The 19,284-nt window shown below is 35.7% G+C and overlaps 1 protein-coding gene across 1 annotated transcript in view; it reads left to right on the forward strand.

Moving 5' to 3' along the window:
- ATRNL1 (attractin like 1) overlaps nucleotides 1-19,284 on the forward strand; it is an 831,601-nt gene that overhangs the window by 152,711 nt on the left and 659,606 nt on the right. Inside the window, exons 11-13 of the mRNA XM_025396530.1 lie at nucleotides 2,076-2,160; nucleotides 3,672-3,880; nucleotides 5,197-5,315. Of these exons, the coding sequence (XP_025252315.1) occupies nucleotides 2,076-2,160; nucleotides 3,672-3,880; nucleotides 5,197-5,315 (413 nt within the window). The remainder of the gene's footprint in view (nucleotides 1-2,075; nucleotides 2,161-3,671; nucleotides 3,881-5,196; nucleotides 5,316-19,284) is intronic.

A 19,284-nucleotide genomic window follows, 5' to 3' on the forward strand; every position in this document is an offset into this window, starting at 1 on the left:
AAAAAAAAAAAAAAAAAAAAAAAAAAAAAAAAAAAAAAAAAAAAAGGCTAATCATTTACAGTTTCATGGGTGAATATTTCATATAGTCATAACATGGAAAAATCTAACATGGTTACAATGATTGCACAGTACCACTTAATATCTATAAATTTAAATGAGCTGTGTAATTGACATTTCTCCAAAGATATACAAATGTCCAATAAGCACATGGAAAGATGCTCAACATCACTAATCATTAGGGAATGCGAGTCAAAACCACAGTGGTATACTTATTCTTACTCATTAGGATGGCTATGATACAAAAACCAGAAAATAACAAGGGTTGACGAGGACATGGAGACATTTTTGTTCCTTTTGCATTACTGGTAAAAATGTAAAATGATCCAGCTACTATGGAAAACAGAACGACAGTTTCTTAAAAAATTACACACAGAATTACTATATGATCCATTAATCAAATGGACCTCATACAAGTTATTTACATTCCCATAGGTCTGATTCTTCATTTCTAACATAGGGTAATACCTGCTTAATCAATTTCACTGGATTCTTATAAAGAGCATTTTAAGATATGCAGATGAAAACACTTTGAAACTTTTATATATACTTTATATATACAAGTATACAATTTGTACTTTATATAATTTCTTTTGCACCAACCTAACAGTACTACACACATATAATGTACATTTCTTAAATAAACTCTAACATGTAAAATTGGCAGTCTGTTATTCTTTATCATAGGCCTTTATAATAATATTTTCTAAAATGTGATCTTCAGAGCATTGACTCTTGAGGATCTTAATAGGCATTATGTGAAAAGTGCTCCTTTGGACAACACATTGGGAAAACACTGTTACATAAAGTTAGGTTAGGTTTTGTACCTTTACGCTCTCTGTTTAGAGAGTATTTAATAGGCAGATATACCTTGTGGACTTAAAAGACAGATTATACAAACTAAATGAATACACTTTTTTCGGGGGAGATTTGTGTTTCCTGGAGTATACTTTAGCATATACAAGTCAACATGTATTTTATTGTTCTCAGTCTTTCAACATCATTTTCTAAACTTACAGTTTTGGTTTTTATAACTTTTTGATATTCATTATTAAAATATTGACTTGAAACTAAATTTATTTTATTATTGTTATAGATATAATTACTTAAATAAGAAAACAAGTAATTCATTACTTTAACTTTTACAACTAACTATACTTAAGATTATTTTCTTGTTCCATAAAGGCTTTTACCTAAACAAAATTAATTTGTTTTAAAATATCTTGTTATATCTATATGCTTTTATGAAATACCAAGGCATGTCTTTATAGATATGACATTTCTAAGAAGGTGAAATCTAAAACACTGTATTGACAATGTTACTAGTCATTGAATGATGAATTATTTTAAATCTCAAATTTATGTTAGTATATATGTCAATTTTGAGTTTATATTGAAATACACATTTTTCTTAACCACTTTCCATAGTTTTTATATAGTTCATAGATTATTTATGATTTTCATTTTTTATCTAGAAATTTTGCAGTTAAAATAATTCCCTTCTACATAAAAAAGCTTTTCTTTTGAAATATCAAATCATTAAAGTGATTTAAATGTTTTATCCTGATGATTATATTTTTAGGTATTCTTTCAGTGGACATTATATATGCCATTTACTTTTGTATGCATACATGTAATATTTGATTCAGTATTAAACTTTCAAATAGGCGTGCCCTATACTGACATTCATAAGTTTTACCTGGTATATTTAAAAAAGATATGTCTTCGAAATTATCTTCCAATATAAAATACCTCTACGTTCATTCCTTTCATTTTCTTATTCTCATATGCTTAAAATTATTTGTGGGAGTTCTTGGCAAGAGTTATTTTTATTTAAGGAATAGTGCTAGTTGAGTAATTATGCTAAATTGAAGGTCATGGAAAATTAGTGAGAATTTTTTTTTTGGCTTCCTGCTTGTGCATAGTATATCTTTAATTTGGCCAATGATGTTTTTATGTTATTTGTCTTAGTTTATTATTTTATTTCATTTTTTGGTTTTCTGTTCTCTTTTTTCTAGCTTGTGATGAATGGAAAATACTACCAAAACCAAATCTTCATAGAGACGTCAACAGATTTGGACACTCTGCAGTTGTCATTAATGGGTAAAAGAAGCACATTTCCAATTTTTAGAGGGTCACCGATATCAGTCATACTATCCTCATATTCTGGTATTCTTTTTGAAAATTATCATTGGTACTTAGTGGTATTGGATTTTATGCATCTCTGCTCTACCATAGAATACATTTTGATTTGTTAATCATATCTTTTTTCCTTTCTTGTTTAATATATTTAAGGGACATAGGAGTAGGTAAAAGAAAGGTGCTGAGATAAAACATCAGATACCCTTCTATGTCATCCTGCCTTCTTTTCTTTTTCCAGAGATCAGATAAGGAATGACTCTTCTTTTAAAAAGATGGAACTGAAATGATAGAGAGGCTAGCCCCATATTTCTATCAAGGAGAACAAGGAAAGTGAGAAAATTAGATTCTCATTTTAGTTCTGTCATTTACGAAATGGGTGATTTTTGACAAGTCTCTTAACCTCTCTGGACCTTACAATCCTTATATCCATTGAGAAATTGGACTCGATGGTCATTACATTGCCTTCCCCATTTAAGTTAATATAATTTTTGTATTTCTGTCTCAAAATTTTGGTAATTTGGAATCCAGTGACAGGTAACAATCTGCTAGCTCATTTAGTAGCTTAACATTTGTAAATCAGAATGACCTTTTTATAAGCTCATTTTTATTACTACCTTATCCTAAATGTGTAAAAATTCTCCACTATTGCCACAGAATGACTTGACCACAATGAAACTGTGTAACTGATATCAATTGGCTGTCCAAACAGTAATAAATGAAAACTGTGAAACATAAAACCTCTCGGGTTCTCTGGTTGATTTTTATTTTACCTTTTTAAATTATAAAATACATTTTGGAAGCCTTTTTTAACTGATTCAATTTATTATGTTAATAATATTTTTGACATGAAAAATATGCTATTTTAAGGGCATCTCAACCTTTTTGGGCACTGGTTAGAATTTAGTATTGTCTAGGCATCTCTTTCCAGACTGAAATTTTAAAAATCTTTTTGATTATTTTACTTTTAGTTTTCTTATTTTAAAAGAATGAAACACCATAAGAAGAACTCTGTGTCTAGTTTCAGAATTCTATGTCTATATTGAAAATTTATAATTCTAAATAGCAGTTCTAAAGTGTGTCTTGTCTATGTACAGCTATTATCTTTTTTAAAAAATATTGTTTACTACCTTATTAAAAACAACACTTATTTTTCTGACAAATGGATGTTGTATATAATCCTTGTTTTTTTTTCCTTTCTTGTATTAACAATAAAACATGTTTTGAAGACTTAGTGTTTTCTTAATATATTAAGATTTATAGAATATTTCATATTTTGTCTGGAAAGTCTTCAAGAAATTATATAGTAATTCCTCTGGTGTTTTTATATCATATTGTATGCTAGAAATATGATCTTAAAGAAGTACTTAAAATAGTATAAAATGTATATTTAAATATATGCTTATTTTTATAAATAACATTAGATAGAGACTTTTAACAGTGTTTCTTTAAGATTCTTGTTTTGTTTTTAATAGGTCCATGTATATATTTGGGGGATTTTCTAGTGTACTCCTTAATGATATCCTTGTATACAAGCCTCCAAATTGCAAGGCTTTCAGAGATGAAGAACTTTGTAAAAATGCTGGTCCAGGGATAAAATGTGTTTGGAATAAAAATCACTGTGAATCTTGGGAATCTGGGAATACTAATAATATTGTTAGAGCAAAGTGCCCTCCTAAAACAGGTAAATTTCTTTTTCTTTTCCTCTCTCTGGCAGCAAAATTTCTCTTCTCCAGAAGTAGAAATATCTTCTGCTTATAAGAATTACTTTAGTAGCTACAGAAATGAAAAATTTATAATACCCTAATTAGGAGTTCTAATGTTTGAATCTAGTGATTAATAATTTAATATCTTTATTAGCTATTTTTAGTTTTATTTTTGAAATCTGTATATATAGTATATATATATCAATATTTTATATATGACATGGTCATATATATGAATTTTCTAATATAATTTTAAAATACTTTCCAATACATCATTTCTAAGATATACTGTTAGATTTAAAGAAATAAAATGAAATAATTTATTTTCCATGTGGTGTTTTTTTTTCCCTGAATTATTGCTAAACCACACCATAAAGTAAAAAATTTTCTAGCATTTCATGACTAATGTTCTGGTATTATATTTCTTATAGAATGGTGAATAAATAAATGAGACTTATGAAAAGTTACCAGTCAATTATTCATCAGTTAGCTAATTCACTATTTGGATAAGTATTGTTTGGTGTTTTAAATGATGGGAGTTGTTAAACATTTTTGAGGCTATAATTAATAAATGTGTTTTTAAGTTTTACTAATGTGTATTAATTCAGATGTCTTTTGATATCTTTAAAAAGGATGATAAACTGTATTTGTTATGATGTTTTCTTTTGTGTGTATAGTAATACCCTTTGTTCAGTAAAATGTCTGTAAATCCTTTGACCTTCTCTAAAATATGTGAATTTATTTATTTTATTTTATTTTTTGAGACAGAGTCTCACTCTGTCAACCAAGCTGGAGTGCAGTGGTGTGATCAAACTCCATCTCCTGGGTTTAAGCAATTCTGCTGCCTCAGCTTTCCGAGTAGCTGGAATTACAGGCATGTGCCACCACGCCTGGCTAATTTTTGTATTTTTAGTGGAGATGGGTCTCGTGATGCTGGCCAGGCTTGTCTTCAACTCCTGACCTCAAGTGATCCGCCTGCCTTGGCTTTTCAAAGTTCTGGGATTGCAGACATGAGCTACCGCGCCTGGCCCAAATGTGTGAATTTAAAGTGACTGTAGGATCCTTGTATATTGAATAATTAAAATGGGGGTAAAAGATCTCGAAAATCCTGTAAATACAATTGAACTACGAATGTTGTCTTAATCTTTAGAAAACTTACTTTGAAACTGAAGGTCATTTCTTTGGTTAAAAAATGTCTTAGTGATTCTTAATGATTCTTAAATAGATATTGTAAATTAAGAAGAGTAAGATTTTCTTTTTTGTGCTGATGTATTGTTTCCCATTTGTATTATAGCTGCTTCTGATGACAGATGTTACAGATATGCAGATTGTGCCAGCTGTACTGCCAATACAAATGGGTGCCAATGGTGTGATGACAAGAAATGCATTTCGGCAAATAGCAACTGTAGTATGGTCAGTATTTATGGGTAAATGGTGCTGTAGTTATAACACACTGCTGCTTTATGATCATTAGATTACCATTTAATAGCACTGTAGAAAAAACGCACTTTACACATTAAGACATTTAGAAAGTATATAGGGAATCATTCACTTCTTAGTAAATTGTAAAGTTAGACTGGTTTGTTGTTCAAATTTGTCAGTTTAGATTCCATTTTGGATCCATCAACTTTACTTCTTTTCGTGGATGAGACTGGGAACATTTTTTAAAAACTGATATTAAAAAAGACTATAACTGTAAATATTATCTTCTGTCCTAATGAATATAAGATTATATAGGTAGGTATTGAAATAATTCCCAGTGGATTCCTGTCAGACATGCATTAGTGGTCGTGTGGTCTTGTGCTTTGTTTTCACACTTTGTGTGTAAGTTTAGCCTGAGCTGTTGGTAGTAGTAGTTTCTCTTTTAACTGTCTATACATTAGTGGTTCTCAAGTTGAGGCAATTTTGTCTCACAGGGGACATTTCACAGAGACATTTTGGTTGTCACAAATGTGGAGCTGCTATTGTCATCTAATAGGTAGAAGCAAGGGATGCTGCTAAACATTCTATAATTTTTATAAGATTTTTTAAAGGCCTTTTACATCTAAAATAGAGTTTTAGCACTATTGACATTTTAAGCCCTATAATTATTTGTTTATTTGTTGTGGGAGAGCTGTTCTATATATTGCAGAATTAAAAAAAAAACTTATAAAATATTTATGGCAGATGAAAATGGATTAAGAGCAGCAAAAATTAAGATTTTAAGTGGTCGCATCTAAACATTCTATGTTTTGTAGAAGATATCAACAAATTGAAAGGAAAAATTAAAAAAAGTAGTATTTAGTAGGATTAAAGATTGTTTTTTTTTTCTTTGAGACAGAGTCTTGCTCCATCACCCAGGCTGGAATGCAGTGGCATGATCTTGGCTCACTGCAACCTCCACCTCCTGGGTTCAAGTGATTCTTATGCCTCAGCCTCCTGAGTAGCTGGGATTATAGGCAAGCACCACCATGCCTGGCTAATTTATATTTTACTAGAGACGGGGTTTCACCATGTTGGCCAGGCTGGTCTTGAACTCGTGGCCTCAAGTGATGTGCCCACCTCAGCCTCCCAAAGTGCTGGGATTACAGGCATGAGGCACTGTACCCAGCCTAAAGATTCTTCTATGGGCCTATAGCTTGGGTAAAAATAAATAGTGTGGATACATATTTCCAACTGAATATAATGTATTATTTTTTATTTTTTGGAATTTTTATTAATGAAAGTATCTACTTGTTTTTCAAGATAGCAGGCAGAGCTAAAAGGCAAAGAAAAGGGAGTTGAAACTAAGTAAAAAATTTGATTGTATAATTAAAAAAATTTCTCCACTAATTAATAATTCAAAATATGTAAGTTTTATGATTTTAATCTAATATTCAAAACTTAAAATGGAGGGAAATTTGCAGTTACTGACTCATTAGATTAAACCCTTTTGTTTTCATACATATTCTGTTGTGTAGTTTCCAGTGATACAAGTTGTTTTAATAACAAGATATACGTCAATTTTATTTGAGTTTTAACATTAATATAACATGGTTATGTTTTGCAAATTTAAATTACATTTTAAGATATCCACTAATATTCATCTAATGGGAGTTATCACTCAACTTTTTCGTTCTTTCAGGCCCTCAGTGGATTAGATGATGCCCACCATAGGCAGAGCATTTTACTTTACCTGGCTTACCAATTTAGTCTTATCCAGAACTCCCCACAGACATATCCAGAAATAATGCTTAGCCTAATATGTGACCACCCCATGTCTTGGAAAAGTTGACACATAAAGTTAACCATTGCAAGTCTACCCTTTGTCAACTTGGCACCTATACATAGCTACATAAACCATACTTAATTTTCAAATGAAGATAATAACTAGGTCATATTCTACCTAACATGATACAAGTATCCTGTGTACAACTGGAAAACACATCAATCTCTTTCCCAGAAAAGGAGGTAAAGTCCTTGAGTGATATTTACTCCTCTCCTTGATATTCTATAACTTAAATACTATGATGTAAAATCAACAGTGCTTAAATTCTGATATGAGCATCTTATGTTACATGATGAGGGAATAAGAGGGGAATGAAAACAAAGATATTACACACACACAAACACACACATAGATGTATTCTTAGCAAAATGAGGAGGAAATACAATTACAGTCCTTATTTCTGTAACCGATTGCGTGTTTGTAGCTAGTATTTATACGTATATTCTTTTTTAAAATTATACTTTAAGTTCTAGGGTACATGTGCACAACGTGCAGGTTTGTTACATATGTATACATGTGCTATGTTGGTGTGCTGCACCCATTAACTCGTCATTTATGTTAGGTATATCTCCTAATGCTATCCCTCCCGCCTTCCCCCACCCCACGACAGGCCCCGACGATTCCTCAAGGATCTAGAACTAGAAATACCATTTGACCCAGCCATCCCATTACTGGGCATATACACAAAGGATTATAAATCATGCTGCTATAAAGACACATGCATACGTATGTTTATTGTGGCACTATTCACAATAGCAAAGACTTGGAACCAACCCAAGTGTCCATCAGTGACAGACTGGATTATATGTATATTCTTACCTAACCATTCTGTATTTCCTTTACCTTCAGCAAGCACCTTACCTGCTTGTGGTTTTTTACCTGTTAGGGTGACTCAAACCTTTATTCTTGAAGGGTCATTCTTCATTAGTAGTCCTGCTTGAATTGGATTGCTGTAGTTTTCCACTGATCTCAATCACAGGGTAATATAATTTGGATATTTGTCCCTGTCCAAATTTATGTTGAAATGTAATCCCCAGTCTTGGAGGTGGAGCTTGGTGGGAGGTGTTTGGATCACAGGAGTGGATCCCTCATGAATGGCTTGGGCCATCCGCTTGTTGATAAGTGAACTCTCGCTCTGGGTTCACTTGAGATCTGGTCGTTTAAAAGTGTGTGGCATCTCCACCTCCACTCTCACTCTTGCTCCTGTTGATTTAGAGGTGTAAGGAACCTAAAGTGGCCAAGTGGCAGTCTTAATTTCCAATTCTATGGTATCAGTGTTGTGTTTTCTGGAAAAAAAAATTCCTTCCTCTGGAATTAAGACATCTAGGTCAGCAAAGAGTAAGGTCACAAGAACAGGAAGAAAAGTTTTGCTAATGAATTACTAGGGACAATAGTGAGTAGTACCACTCCCATTTCCAACCCTTGATTCTTGGTCCCATAAATGCTGGCTGTGAGAAAAAGAGCACCATGTACTGGATGCTGACTCAGAGCTTATATGGCTTTCTGGAGAACCCTTCTCTCAGCCTTGCAAGGTATTACTACTTAGCTGGCACTGTAACTGAATCATCAAAAGCCCATTCCACTGTTTTATGAAACAAGTTGCTTGATGATTGTGGGGAACATGATAAGACCAGTGAGCACAGGCCCACTGCTGTCCTTCATGTGCTGTGATGTGAGTTCCTTGGTCAGAAGCAATGCTGTGTGGAATACCAAGATAGTAGAAAAAGAATTCTGTAAGTTTACTGATGGGAGTTTTGGCAGAAGCATTGTGAGCAAGGAAGGCAAATCTGTAGCCAGAATAAATGTCTGTTTCGGTAAAAACAAATGCTTCCCTTTCCCTGATGGAAGCTCTGTTAACCTGCCTCCAGGTAGCTGGCTGATTACCTAGGGGGATGGCGCCATATCAGGAGCTCAGTGTTGGTTTCTGCTACTGGCATATTGGGTACTCAGCAGTGGTCATAGCCATGATCACAAGGTCATGGCCCTGGTGGATGGAAGTCCATTTTGCTGAGCCCATGCATAATCTCCATCCCTGCCACCATGGCCACTTTGTCCATGATGTTGGGTGATGACACAGGTGGCTAGGGAAGAAGGTATCCATAGAACTGGTCATCTTATCCATGTGATTATTAAAATACTCTTTTGCTGATGTCACCTTTTGGTGAACATTTACACTGGATACAAGTATCTTCACTTATTTACCATTCAGCGAGATCTGTCCACATCCCTTTTCCACAAATTATTTTTTTTGTCACCAATTTTCCATTCATGTTCCTTCCAAGTTCCTGACCATACAGGCAAACCATTGGCCACAGCCCATGAATCTGTACACAGTTGCACATCTGGCCATTTCTTCTTCCAAACAGAATGAACAATGAGGTGCACTGCTTGATTTTGCTCACTGGGAAGATTTCCTTTCACTACTGTACTTCAGGGAGGTCCCAGGAAGGGGCAGCAGAGCTTCAGCAGTCCGTTTTTGGGTAGAGGCTGCATATTGTGCAGAACCATCTGTAAATGAAACCAGTCTTCTCTTCCTCTGTCAAGTGATCTAGGGAACTTTTCATGAAGTGATAGGTGCAGACTAGGAGAGAGAAGGCACTGTGGCAGAAGTGGGGATTATGGGCATTTGGGCCTCTTTTTCATGTAACTTAGTTGCTTCTTCAGGGCCTGCTTGAGCCTGGTCATGTATATACCACTTTTATTTGATGATAGAGTGCCACTGTGCACACCCAACCTCATGGGTTGGTGGGTCAGATAACACCCAGTTCATGATGGGCCGAAATCACCATGGTGGCCCATGGTTAAACATTCAGTTTCTATTAATGCCCAGTAGCAGACTAAGAGCTGTTTCTGTTAAAGGAGAATAGTTATCTGCAGAGGATGGTGATGTTTTGCTACGAAATCCTGAGTCTGCACTGTTATTTTCCTATAGAGGCCTGCTAAAGGCTCCAAAGAGCATCCTGTCTGCCACTGATATTTGAGACACCATTGCATCTGCAGGATCATGTAGCCCAACTGGCAGAGCTTGCATAGTAGTCTGGACCTGCAGAACCCTCTCTTATTCTGAGATCTATTTGGAATTAGCAGCTTTTTGGATCACTTGGTAAATGGGTCAAAGTAACATACCCCAATGAGGAATGTGTTACCTCCAAAATCCAAAGAGGCCTATTAGACATTCTCCCTCTTTTTTCTGTTGGTTATAGGAGGGGCCAGAGGCAACAACTTAACATTCACCTTTGAAAGGGATATCTTGACATGCCCTATACTGCTAGACCACTAGAAATTTCACTGAGTTAGAAGGTCCCTGAATTTCAGATGAATTTATTTCCCAACCTCTGACACACAAATATCTTGCCAATAAGTCTAGACTAGTTGCTACATCTTACTCACTAGGTCCAATCTGTGTGATGTTTTCAATATTATGGATCAGTGTGATGTCTTGTGGAGTGAAAAGGCAGTTAAATGCCTGAGAACTAAATTATTACATAGGAGCATAGAGTTGGTATACTCCTGAGGTAGAGCAGTGAAGGGGTATTGCTATCATTGCCAGCTGAAAACAAACTGCTTCTAGTGATTTTTACTAACAAGTTTCAAGAAAGAAGCATTTGTCAGATGTTTAGCTACTTGCCAGTTGCCAGGAAATGTGTTAATTGCCCAAGCAATGAAACCACATCTGATAAGGCAATTACAATTGGTATTACCACCTGGTTAAGCTTATGATAATTCATTGTTACTCTTCAAGATCCATCTGTCTTCTACATAGACTAAATAGACAAATTTCATGGGAATATAGTGGGAATTACCACCCCTGCATCCTTTAAGTCCTTTATGGTGGCACTAATCTTTGCAGTCCTTCCAGGAATGGAGTATTGCTTTTGGCTTACCATTTTTCTACATAGAGGCTGTTCTAGTGGCTTCTTCTTGGCTTTTCCCTCCATAATTGTCTTCACTCCACAGGTCAAGGAACCAGTGTGAGTTTTCTTTCAGCTGCTGAGTATGTCTATTCCAATTATGCATTCTGGAACTGGGAAATAGCCACAGGATGGGTTTTGGACCCAGTGGGCCCACTGTGAGAGGGACCTGAACTCCACTGATCATCTGGCAGTCATAAGTCTCTGACGGGTGGCCCACAGTGATGTTTTGGGTCTCCTGGAATTAATGTCAGTTCAGAACCAGCATCTAGTACTGACACTGATTATTTCCCTTTCCTCAGTGCATAGTTACTCTGGTAAACACTGTAAATCCCTTTGAGAAAGGCAAGGAGAAAGATGAACAATATACCTTTTTGGTAGTATGTTGAGGTCCTTCCTTAAGGGGACCCAGCATCCCCTTCATTCAAGGCCTTTGGGTCTGTAAACTGGCTCAGTTTTGGAACTTAATTGAAGAACTCTGACTCTCTGTATTTGTGATTCAGGTTAGAGTTTTCTTTACTTAGAACTTTTCTGCTTATAGAAATCTATTAGGAATTTAGTAGGATTTCTATATATTTTACTTCTAGGAACAACCTCATGCTCAACTCACCAATGCCATAGATGTGAGCAAGTCAGACTATTCCAATTGCTGCTTTAACTCTGCTGTTCATCATAGTAACCACACCCACCTTGCCTTTGGTAGTTGAGTGCTGCTACCTGGCCCCTGCCAACCTAGATCCAATTATTCCTATTGCATTTCTATTTCCCAATTCAGTGGCTGCACTTCCCACTGCAAGGCAGGGCATATGGAGAAGAGCAGTCATGGAGCTCTTCAAGGATGCCAGTGCTCCCCTCCCAAGTTTATTCTTTTCAATATTGGTGAAAGGTGTGTCTTCTAGATCCTCTCACAGAGGGTGAGCAGATCTTAAAGGACAAATCCACTCTAACATTCCAATCTCCCTAAGCCATTAAATGTCTTCTATGTTAAACCAAGGCAGATCCAGCATTTCCAAATCATTCACTGTAGGCCACCTTTTGGTCTACGTTTTAGCTAACTAACAGGAAGAGCCCTTTCTGACTCTCCAACCTGTAACATTAAATGTATAATGTCTGCTTAGCCTATATCAATAAATTTTGCCTGATCCAACTTTATGTTTTGTCTATCATTTTGCCATACTTTACCATTCTGGAGGCTGGGAAGTCCAAGATCTTGGTGCTAGTAGATTTGGTATCTGGTGATGGCCTACTTTCTGATTCACAGAAGATGTCTTTTCAGTGCTTCCTCCCCTGGTAGAAGGGGAGCTCTTGTGTCTTCAGCACTTTATAATGGTGTTAATCCCACATATGAGGACTCCACCATTATGATTAAATTACCTCCCAAAAGTTGCACCTCCTAATAACATCACATTGGGATTGAGTTTCAAAATACGAATTTTGGGAGATGCAAACATTCAATCCATGACAGACATTTACATATGAAAATACAACATATCGGCCGGGCGCGGTGGCTCAAGCCTGTAATCCCAGCACTTTGGGAGGCCGAGATGGGCGGATCACGAGGTCAGGAGATCGAGACCATCCTGGCTAACACGGTGAAACCCCGTCTCTACTAAGAAATACAAAAAATAGCCGGGCGAGGTGGCGGGCGCCTGTAGTCCCAGCTACTCGGGAGGCTGAGGCCGGAGAATGGCGTGAACCCGGGAGGCGGAGCTTGCAGTGAGCTGAGATCCGGCCACTGCACTCCAGCCTGGGCTACAGAGCGAGACTCCGTCTCAAAAAAAAAAAAAAAAAAAAGAAAATACAACATATCTGAGTGAAAACAGATACTCTTAAAAATTGTATTATGTAAATTGCTATCAAGTATTTATAAAGTGGCATTTTGCTTTATATTTTATTTTTGATGATGATGTGTTAACAAGGAAAGCATTGGGTGAGGTAGCATAAGAGAGCAGATGGTACTCACTTGAAATTTAGAATTTGATGTCATGTGTCCTTTAGACAGTTTTATCAGAATGTCTTGTGATTAAGTGAAACCAAATGTTAATGGATACAGAGAGGTCTTTGGGATTTCAGTCTAGATTATGTGCATTGATATCCTATTTCATATAGGTCAAACAATGTGCTTTATTCTCACATATTTTCATTTAAAATGTACATCTCAGTATATTAGAGTGAAGATCAGTAGAATAGTGGTTACTATTCATAATGTGTGTCTGGTTCATTAGGCCAGAAATGCCAGCTATGTTTCAGAATAACAGCTTTCTTTTACCATTGATTAACTTGGCTCTATGTACGCTTGAAACATAATTTCATTTTTTGTACTTGTTTAGTATCAATAAATGACTATAATTTTCCTTTTTTTTGTTATACTTTATGTTCTAGGGTACATGTGCACAACATGCAGATTTGTTACATATGTATGCAAGTGTCATGTTGGTGTGCTGCATCCATTAACTCATCATTTACATTAGGTATATCTCCTAATGCTATCCCTCCCCCCCCACCCCAAAACAGGCCCCGGTGTGTGATGTTCCCCTTCCTGTGTCCATGTGTTCTTATTGTTCAGTTCCCACCTATGAGTGAGAACATGCGGTATTTGGTTTTCTATCCTTATGATAGTGTCCTGAGAATGATGGTTTCCAGCTGCATCCATGTCCCTACGTAGGACACGAACTCATCCTTTTTATGGCTGCATAGTATTCCATGGTGTATGTGTGCCACATTTTCTTAATCCAGTCTATCATTGATGGACTTTTGGGTTGGTTCCAAGTCTTTGCTATTGTGAATAGTGCCGCAATAAACATACAAGTGCATGTGTCTTTATAGTAGAATGGTTTATAATCCTTTGGGTGTGTACCCAGTAATGGGATGGCTGGGTCAAATGGTATTTTTAGTTCTAGATCCTTGAGAAATCGCCACACTGTCTCCCACAATGGTTGAACTAGTTTACAGTCCCACCAACCGTGTAAAAGTGTTCCTATTTCTCCACATTCTCTCCAGCACCTGTTGTTTCCTGACTTTTTAATGATTGCCATTCTAACTGGTGTGAGATGGTATCTCATTGTGGGTTTGATTTGCATTTCTGTGATGACTAGTGATGATGAGCATTTTTCCATGTGTCTGTTGGCTGTATGAATATCTTCTTTTGAGAAGTGTCTGTTCATATCCTTTGCCCACTTTTTGATGGGGTTGTTTTTTTCTTGTAAATTTGTTTAAGTTCTTTGTAGGTTCTGGATATTAGCCCTTTGTCAGATGAGTAGATTGCAAACATTTTCTCCCGTTCTGTAGGTTGCCTGTTCACTCTGATGGTAGTTTCTTTTGCTGTGTAGAAGCTCTTTAGTTTAATTAGATCCCATTTGTCAATTTTGACTTTTGTTGCCATTGCTTTTGGTGTTTTAGACGTGAAGTCCTTGCCTATGCCTATGTCCTGAATGGTATTGCCTAGGTTTTCTAGGGTTTTTATGGTATTAGGTCTAACATTTAAGTCTCTAATCCATCGTGAATTAAGTTTTGTATAAGGTGTAAGGAAGGGATCCAGTTTCAGCTTTCTACTTATGGCTAGCCAGTTTTCCCAGCACCATTTATTAAATAGGGAATCCTTTCCCCATTTCTTTTTTTTTGTCAGGTTTGTCAAAGATCAGATGGTTGTAAATGTGTGGTATTATTTCTGAGGCCTCTGTTCTGTTCTATTTGTCTATATCTCTGTTTTGGTACCAGCACCATGCTGTTTTGGTTACTGTAGCCTTGTAGTATAGTTTGAAGTCAGGTAGCATAATGCCTCCAGCTTTGTTCTTTTGGCTTAGGATTGTCTTGGCAATGCGGGCTCTTTTTTGGTTCCATATGAACTTTAAAGTAGTTTTTTCCAATTATATGACGAAAGCCATTGGTAGCTTAATGGGGATGGCATTGAATCTATAAATTACTTTGGGCAGTATGGTCATTTTCAGGATATTGATTCTTCCTGTCCATGAGCATGGAATGTTCTTCCATTTGTTTGTATCCTCTTTTATTTCACTGAGCAGTGGTTTGTAGTTCTCCTTGAAGTGGTCCTTCACATCCCTTGTAAGTTGGATTCCTAGGTATTTTATTCTTTTTGAAGCAATTATGAATGGGAGTTCACTCATGATTTGGCTCTCTGTTTGTCTGTTATTGGTGTATAGGAATGCTTGTGATTTTTGCATATTGATTTTGTATCCTGAGACTTTGCTGAAGTTGCTTATGAGCCTAAGGAGGTTTTGGACTCAGACGATGGGGTTTTCTAAATATGTAATCATGTCATCTGCAAACAGGGACAATCTGACTTCCTCTTTTCCTAAATGAATACCCTTGATTTCTTTCTCTTGCCTGATTGCCCTGGCCAGAACTTCCAACACTATGTTGAATAGGAGTGGTGAGAGAGTGCATCCCTGTCTTGTGTCAGTTTTCAATGGGAATGCTTCCAGTTTTTGCCCATTCAGTGTGATATTGACTGTGGGTTGTCATAAATAGCTCTTATTGAGATATGTTCCATCAATACCGAATTTATTGTGAGTTTTTATTATGAAGGGCTGTTGAATTTTGTCAAAGGCCTTTTCTGCATCTATTGGGATAATCGTGTGGTTTTTGTCTTTGGTTCTGTTTATATGCTGGATTACGTTCATTGATTTGCGTATATTGAACCAGCCTTGCATCCCAGGGATGAATCCCACTTGATCATGGTGGATAAGCTTTTTGATGTGCTGCTGGATTCGGTTTGCCAGCATTTTATTGACGATTTTTGCATTGATGTTCATCAGAATATTGGTCTATAATTCTCTTTTTTGTGTGTGTGTCTCTGCCAGGCTTTGGTATCAGGATGATGTTGGCTTCATAAAATGAGTTAGGGAGGATTCCCTCTTTTTCTATTGATTGGAATAGTTTCAGAAGGAATGGTACCAGCTCCTCTTTGTACCTCTGGTGGAATTCGGCTGTGAATCCATCTGGTCCTGGACATTTATTTTGGTTGGTAGGCTATTAATTATTGCCTCAATTTCAGAGCCTGTTATTGGTCTATTCAGGGATTCAGCTTCTTCCTGGTTTAGTCTTGAGAGGTTGTATGTGTCCAGGAATTTATCCATGTCTTCTTGGTTTTCTAGTTTATTTGCGTAGAGGTGTTTATAAGTATTTTCTGATGATAGTTTGTATTTCTGTGGGGTCGGTGGTGATATCCCCTTTATCATTTTTTATTGCATCTATTTGATTCTTCTCTCTTTTCTTCTTTATTAGTCTTGCTAGTAGTCTATCAGTTTTGTTGCTCTTTTCAAAAAACCAGCTCCTGGATTCATTGATTTTTTTGAAGGGTTTTTTTATGTCTCTCTCTCCTTCAGTTCCACTCTGATCTTAGTTTTTTCTTAATGAAGAGCAGTAGAGTTATTTGGATGGAGACTCTGTTACCATTGTTATTCTAAAGATTCACATGAAACTATTATTCTTTTTCTTATTCTAACATGTTAGCCATTCTCGTGTCATTTTTATAGGTTATCTGATAATTCATGTAAATTTAATTATTTTAATTAGCTATCGAATGTTTAGAACTATACTGTAATGATTATATAGGATAATGCTAATATTTATATACTATACGAAAGCAAAAAATTATGAATCAGAAAAAATAACAATAAGAAAGTTTGTTTCTAATGAAATTGGAGTGGTTGAAAAAGTCATAAAGTGATTTGAAATTTACAAAAATGTATCTTCTGTAATGTTTTAGGATGAATAAAGATAAAAATTTTATCTGGGTACTTTTTATCTGTTAGTTTACAGTAAATGTAATATGCTCTAATAGAAATTAACACCTTTGGAATGGAGGTGATGGCAATGTATTTTATGAAGGAAGTGGCTTATAAATAAATACTTGGTGAATGACATTTAAAGTCTGTAAGTGGTTAAAAATTGCTTCAGTAAGTTTTATCTATGGGATAGGTATAACTTAATTTTAATTCTGAACTTTACTGAGTGAAAACAAATATTTAGCTCCCTTACATGAGAAGGCCTCAGGTGTTTATAACTATAGTCAAAACAAAACAAAAAGATTGAGGTGGGCGCTCAGTGTTTAGCATTAAATACTTTGTATTTTTTTCTTATAAAAATTTTAATATCTAATTTTCATGAGGTAGGTGTTATTATAGGTATTGATAATATGTCAATTATCTGAACCTGGGTATATGTGAGGAACCACCATCAAAGTTTGTATATTGTCTTATTTTTTTTCTTACTTCGAAATTAACTTTTAATTTCTCAATGCCAGGATTAGTTGAAATATGATTATATTATGGAGATTTGGAAATAAAATAAAACTTTTGCAGATTCTTTGAAGACCAATGAAGGAAATGTGACAGATATATACAGAAGAAATCTCAATTAACCAAAACCATTTAGTGTCTGTGGAAGTAAAATTAGTTTGAGTTATTGTGACAGTCATTTATCTTTTTATATTGTATTGGATTTTGATAAAGCATCTCTTTACCTTTTACTACTTTTAATTTCTGCCTCATTCCCAAGGGTCTGCGTGATACTTTTATTAAGATGAGAACCATTTCATGTCATCATTAATGGAAATGACTTTGTGCATGATTTTATTTTTTGAATTGGAAGACTGTTTTCGAATTCACTGGAAAAAGTTTTCATTAGATGGTGCCTGTTTCAAATTATGTAATTTACACACTTTATTTTTTAATAAACATTCATTCCAATTCCAAGAACAGTAATTTAACTTGTTAAAAGAAAAACTTAAGACAAAATAAATTTAGCAGAGCTTATTTGATCAAAGACTGATTCATGAATTAAACAGCACTTTGAAAGAAGAGCTTCAGACACCTCCAGCTATCAATGTGGGCAGGAAGTATTTTTAGACAGAAAAAGGAAGTGACATTTAGGAACATCTTGATTGGCTACAGCTCACCATTTGCCCTGTTTGGGCATGGTGAGATGAGGCATTTGCCTTGTATGGAAATAGTCTAATCAGTTGGCAGCATGTGTTTGGCTGAAGCTCAGCTGCTGTGATTAGCTGAGACTAAGCTATCTGTTATAAGAATACACTCATAAATTAGATTGCAGTTTGTTTACATACTAAATCAGGCCAAATTTAATTCAATCTCCCCTTTTGGTCAACTGTCATTTTTGAGAAATTGACCATAAACCTTAGGCACTAATACTACTTTCTGTCACCATCATAATGGACTTGTTTGGTCTGAATATGGAATTCACAATTACCAATGTCAAGACAGTTGGATAATTTTTTTATATTATCTTTGTGTTTTTATTATTTTAACTATAGTGAGACCATCTGATGTATAACAGATGGCTGCATATGAACATTTAAGACTTGAGAGGGCCCAGGCGCGGTAGCTCACGCCTGTAATCCCAGCACTTTGGGAGGCCGAGGTGGGCGGGTCACAAGGTCAGGAGATTGAGACTGTCTTGGCTAACATGGTGAAACCCCATCTCTACTAAAAATACAAAAAATTAGCCGGGCGTGGTGGTGGGCGCCTGTAGTCCCAGCTGCTTGGGAGGCTGAGGCAGGAGAATGGTGTGAACCTGGGAGGTGGAGCTTGTAGTGAGCTGAGATCACGTCACTTCACTTGAGCCTGGGCAACAGTGCGAGTCTCTGTCTCAAAAAAAAAAAAAAAAAAAGGCATCGAGAGGATATGGCATACTAAGGAGACTATTTATAATGACTATCAGGAGGGTAATATTAAGAGACTGAAGTATACTTCTTAGTAGGTGCTCCCATGAATCAAAGTGGTCAAAATCAAATATATCAACAACAAGCCAGAAGAGGAATCTACTTGTTTTAATCAATCATCTTGTTTGTTGATTTCTTAAAACTGACTTTCTATCATGTCAGACATAAGTTTCCAAGGGCAATAGGAGGTGTTATCTGTTGCACACATTCTTCCCTCATCAGTCAACGGATAGGCCAAAGCAATCATGTTATCTAAAACAACTGTAGCAGGAGAATTTAAAGATGTTTGACGGGCAACTGTAGCCCATTTCTGCTATAGTAGCTAATGTTTGAGACAGATTTCTAATCGTAGTCTCGTTACATTTATGCCAAGCCAGGGAAGGAGCATTCTACCAAAAGATGCCCATTTATGGATACTTAGACTTGCTGGCAAACTCCTCTTTATTCTTTAGTGTAAATTAAGAGGTGTGGACCAATGTTCAATTTCCAGTTGGCTATTGGAAATAATCATGACAATTCTAA

The sequence above is a fragment of the Theropithecus gelada genome, chromosome 9 (genome assembly GCF_003255815.1).
Source record: "Theropithecus gelada isolate Dixy chromosome 9, Tgel_1.0, whole genome shotgun sequence".
Lineage (NCBI taxonomy): Eukaryota > Metazoa > Chordata > Mammalia > Primates > Cercopithecidae > Theropithecus > Theropithecus gelada.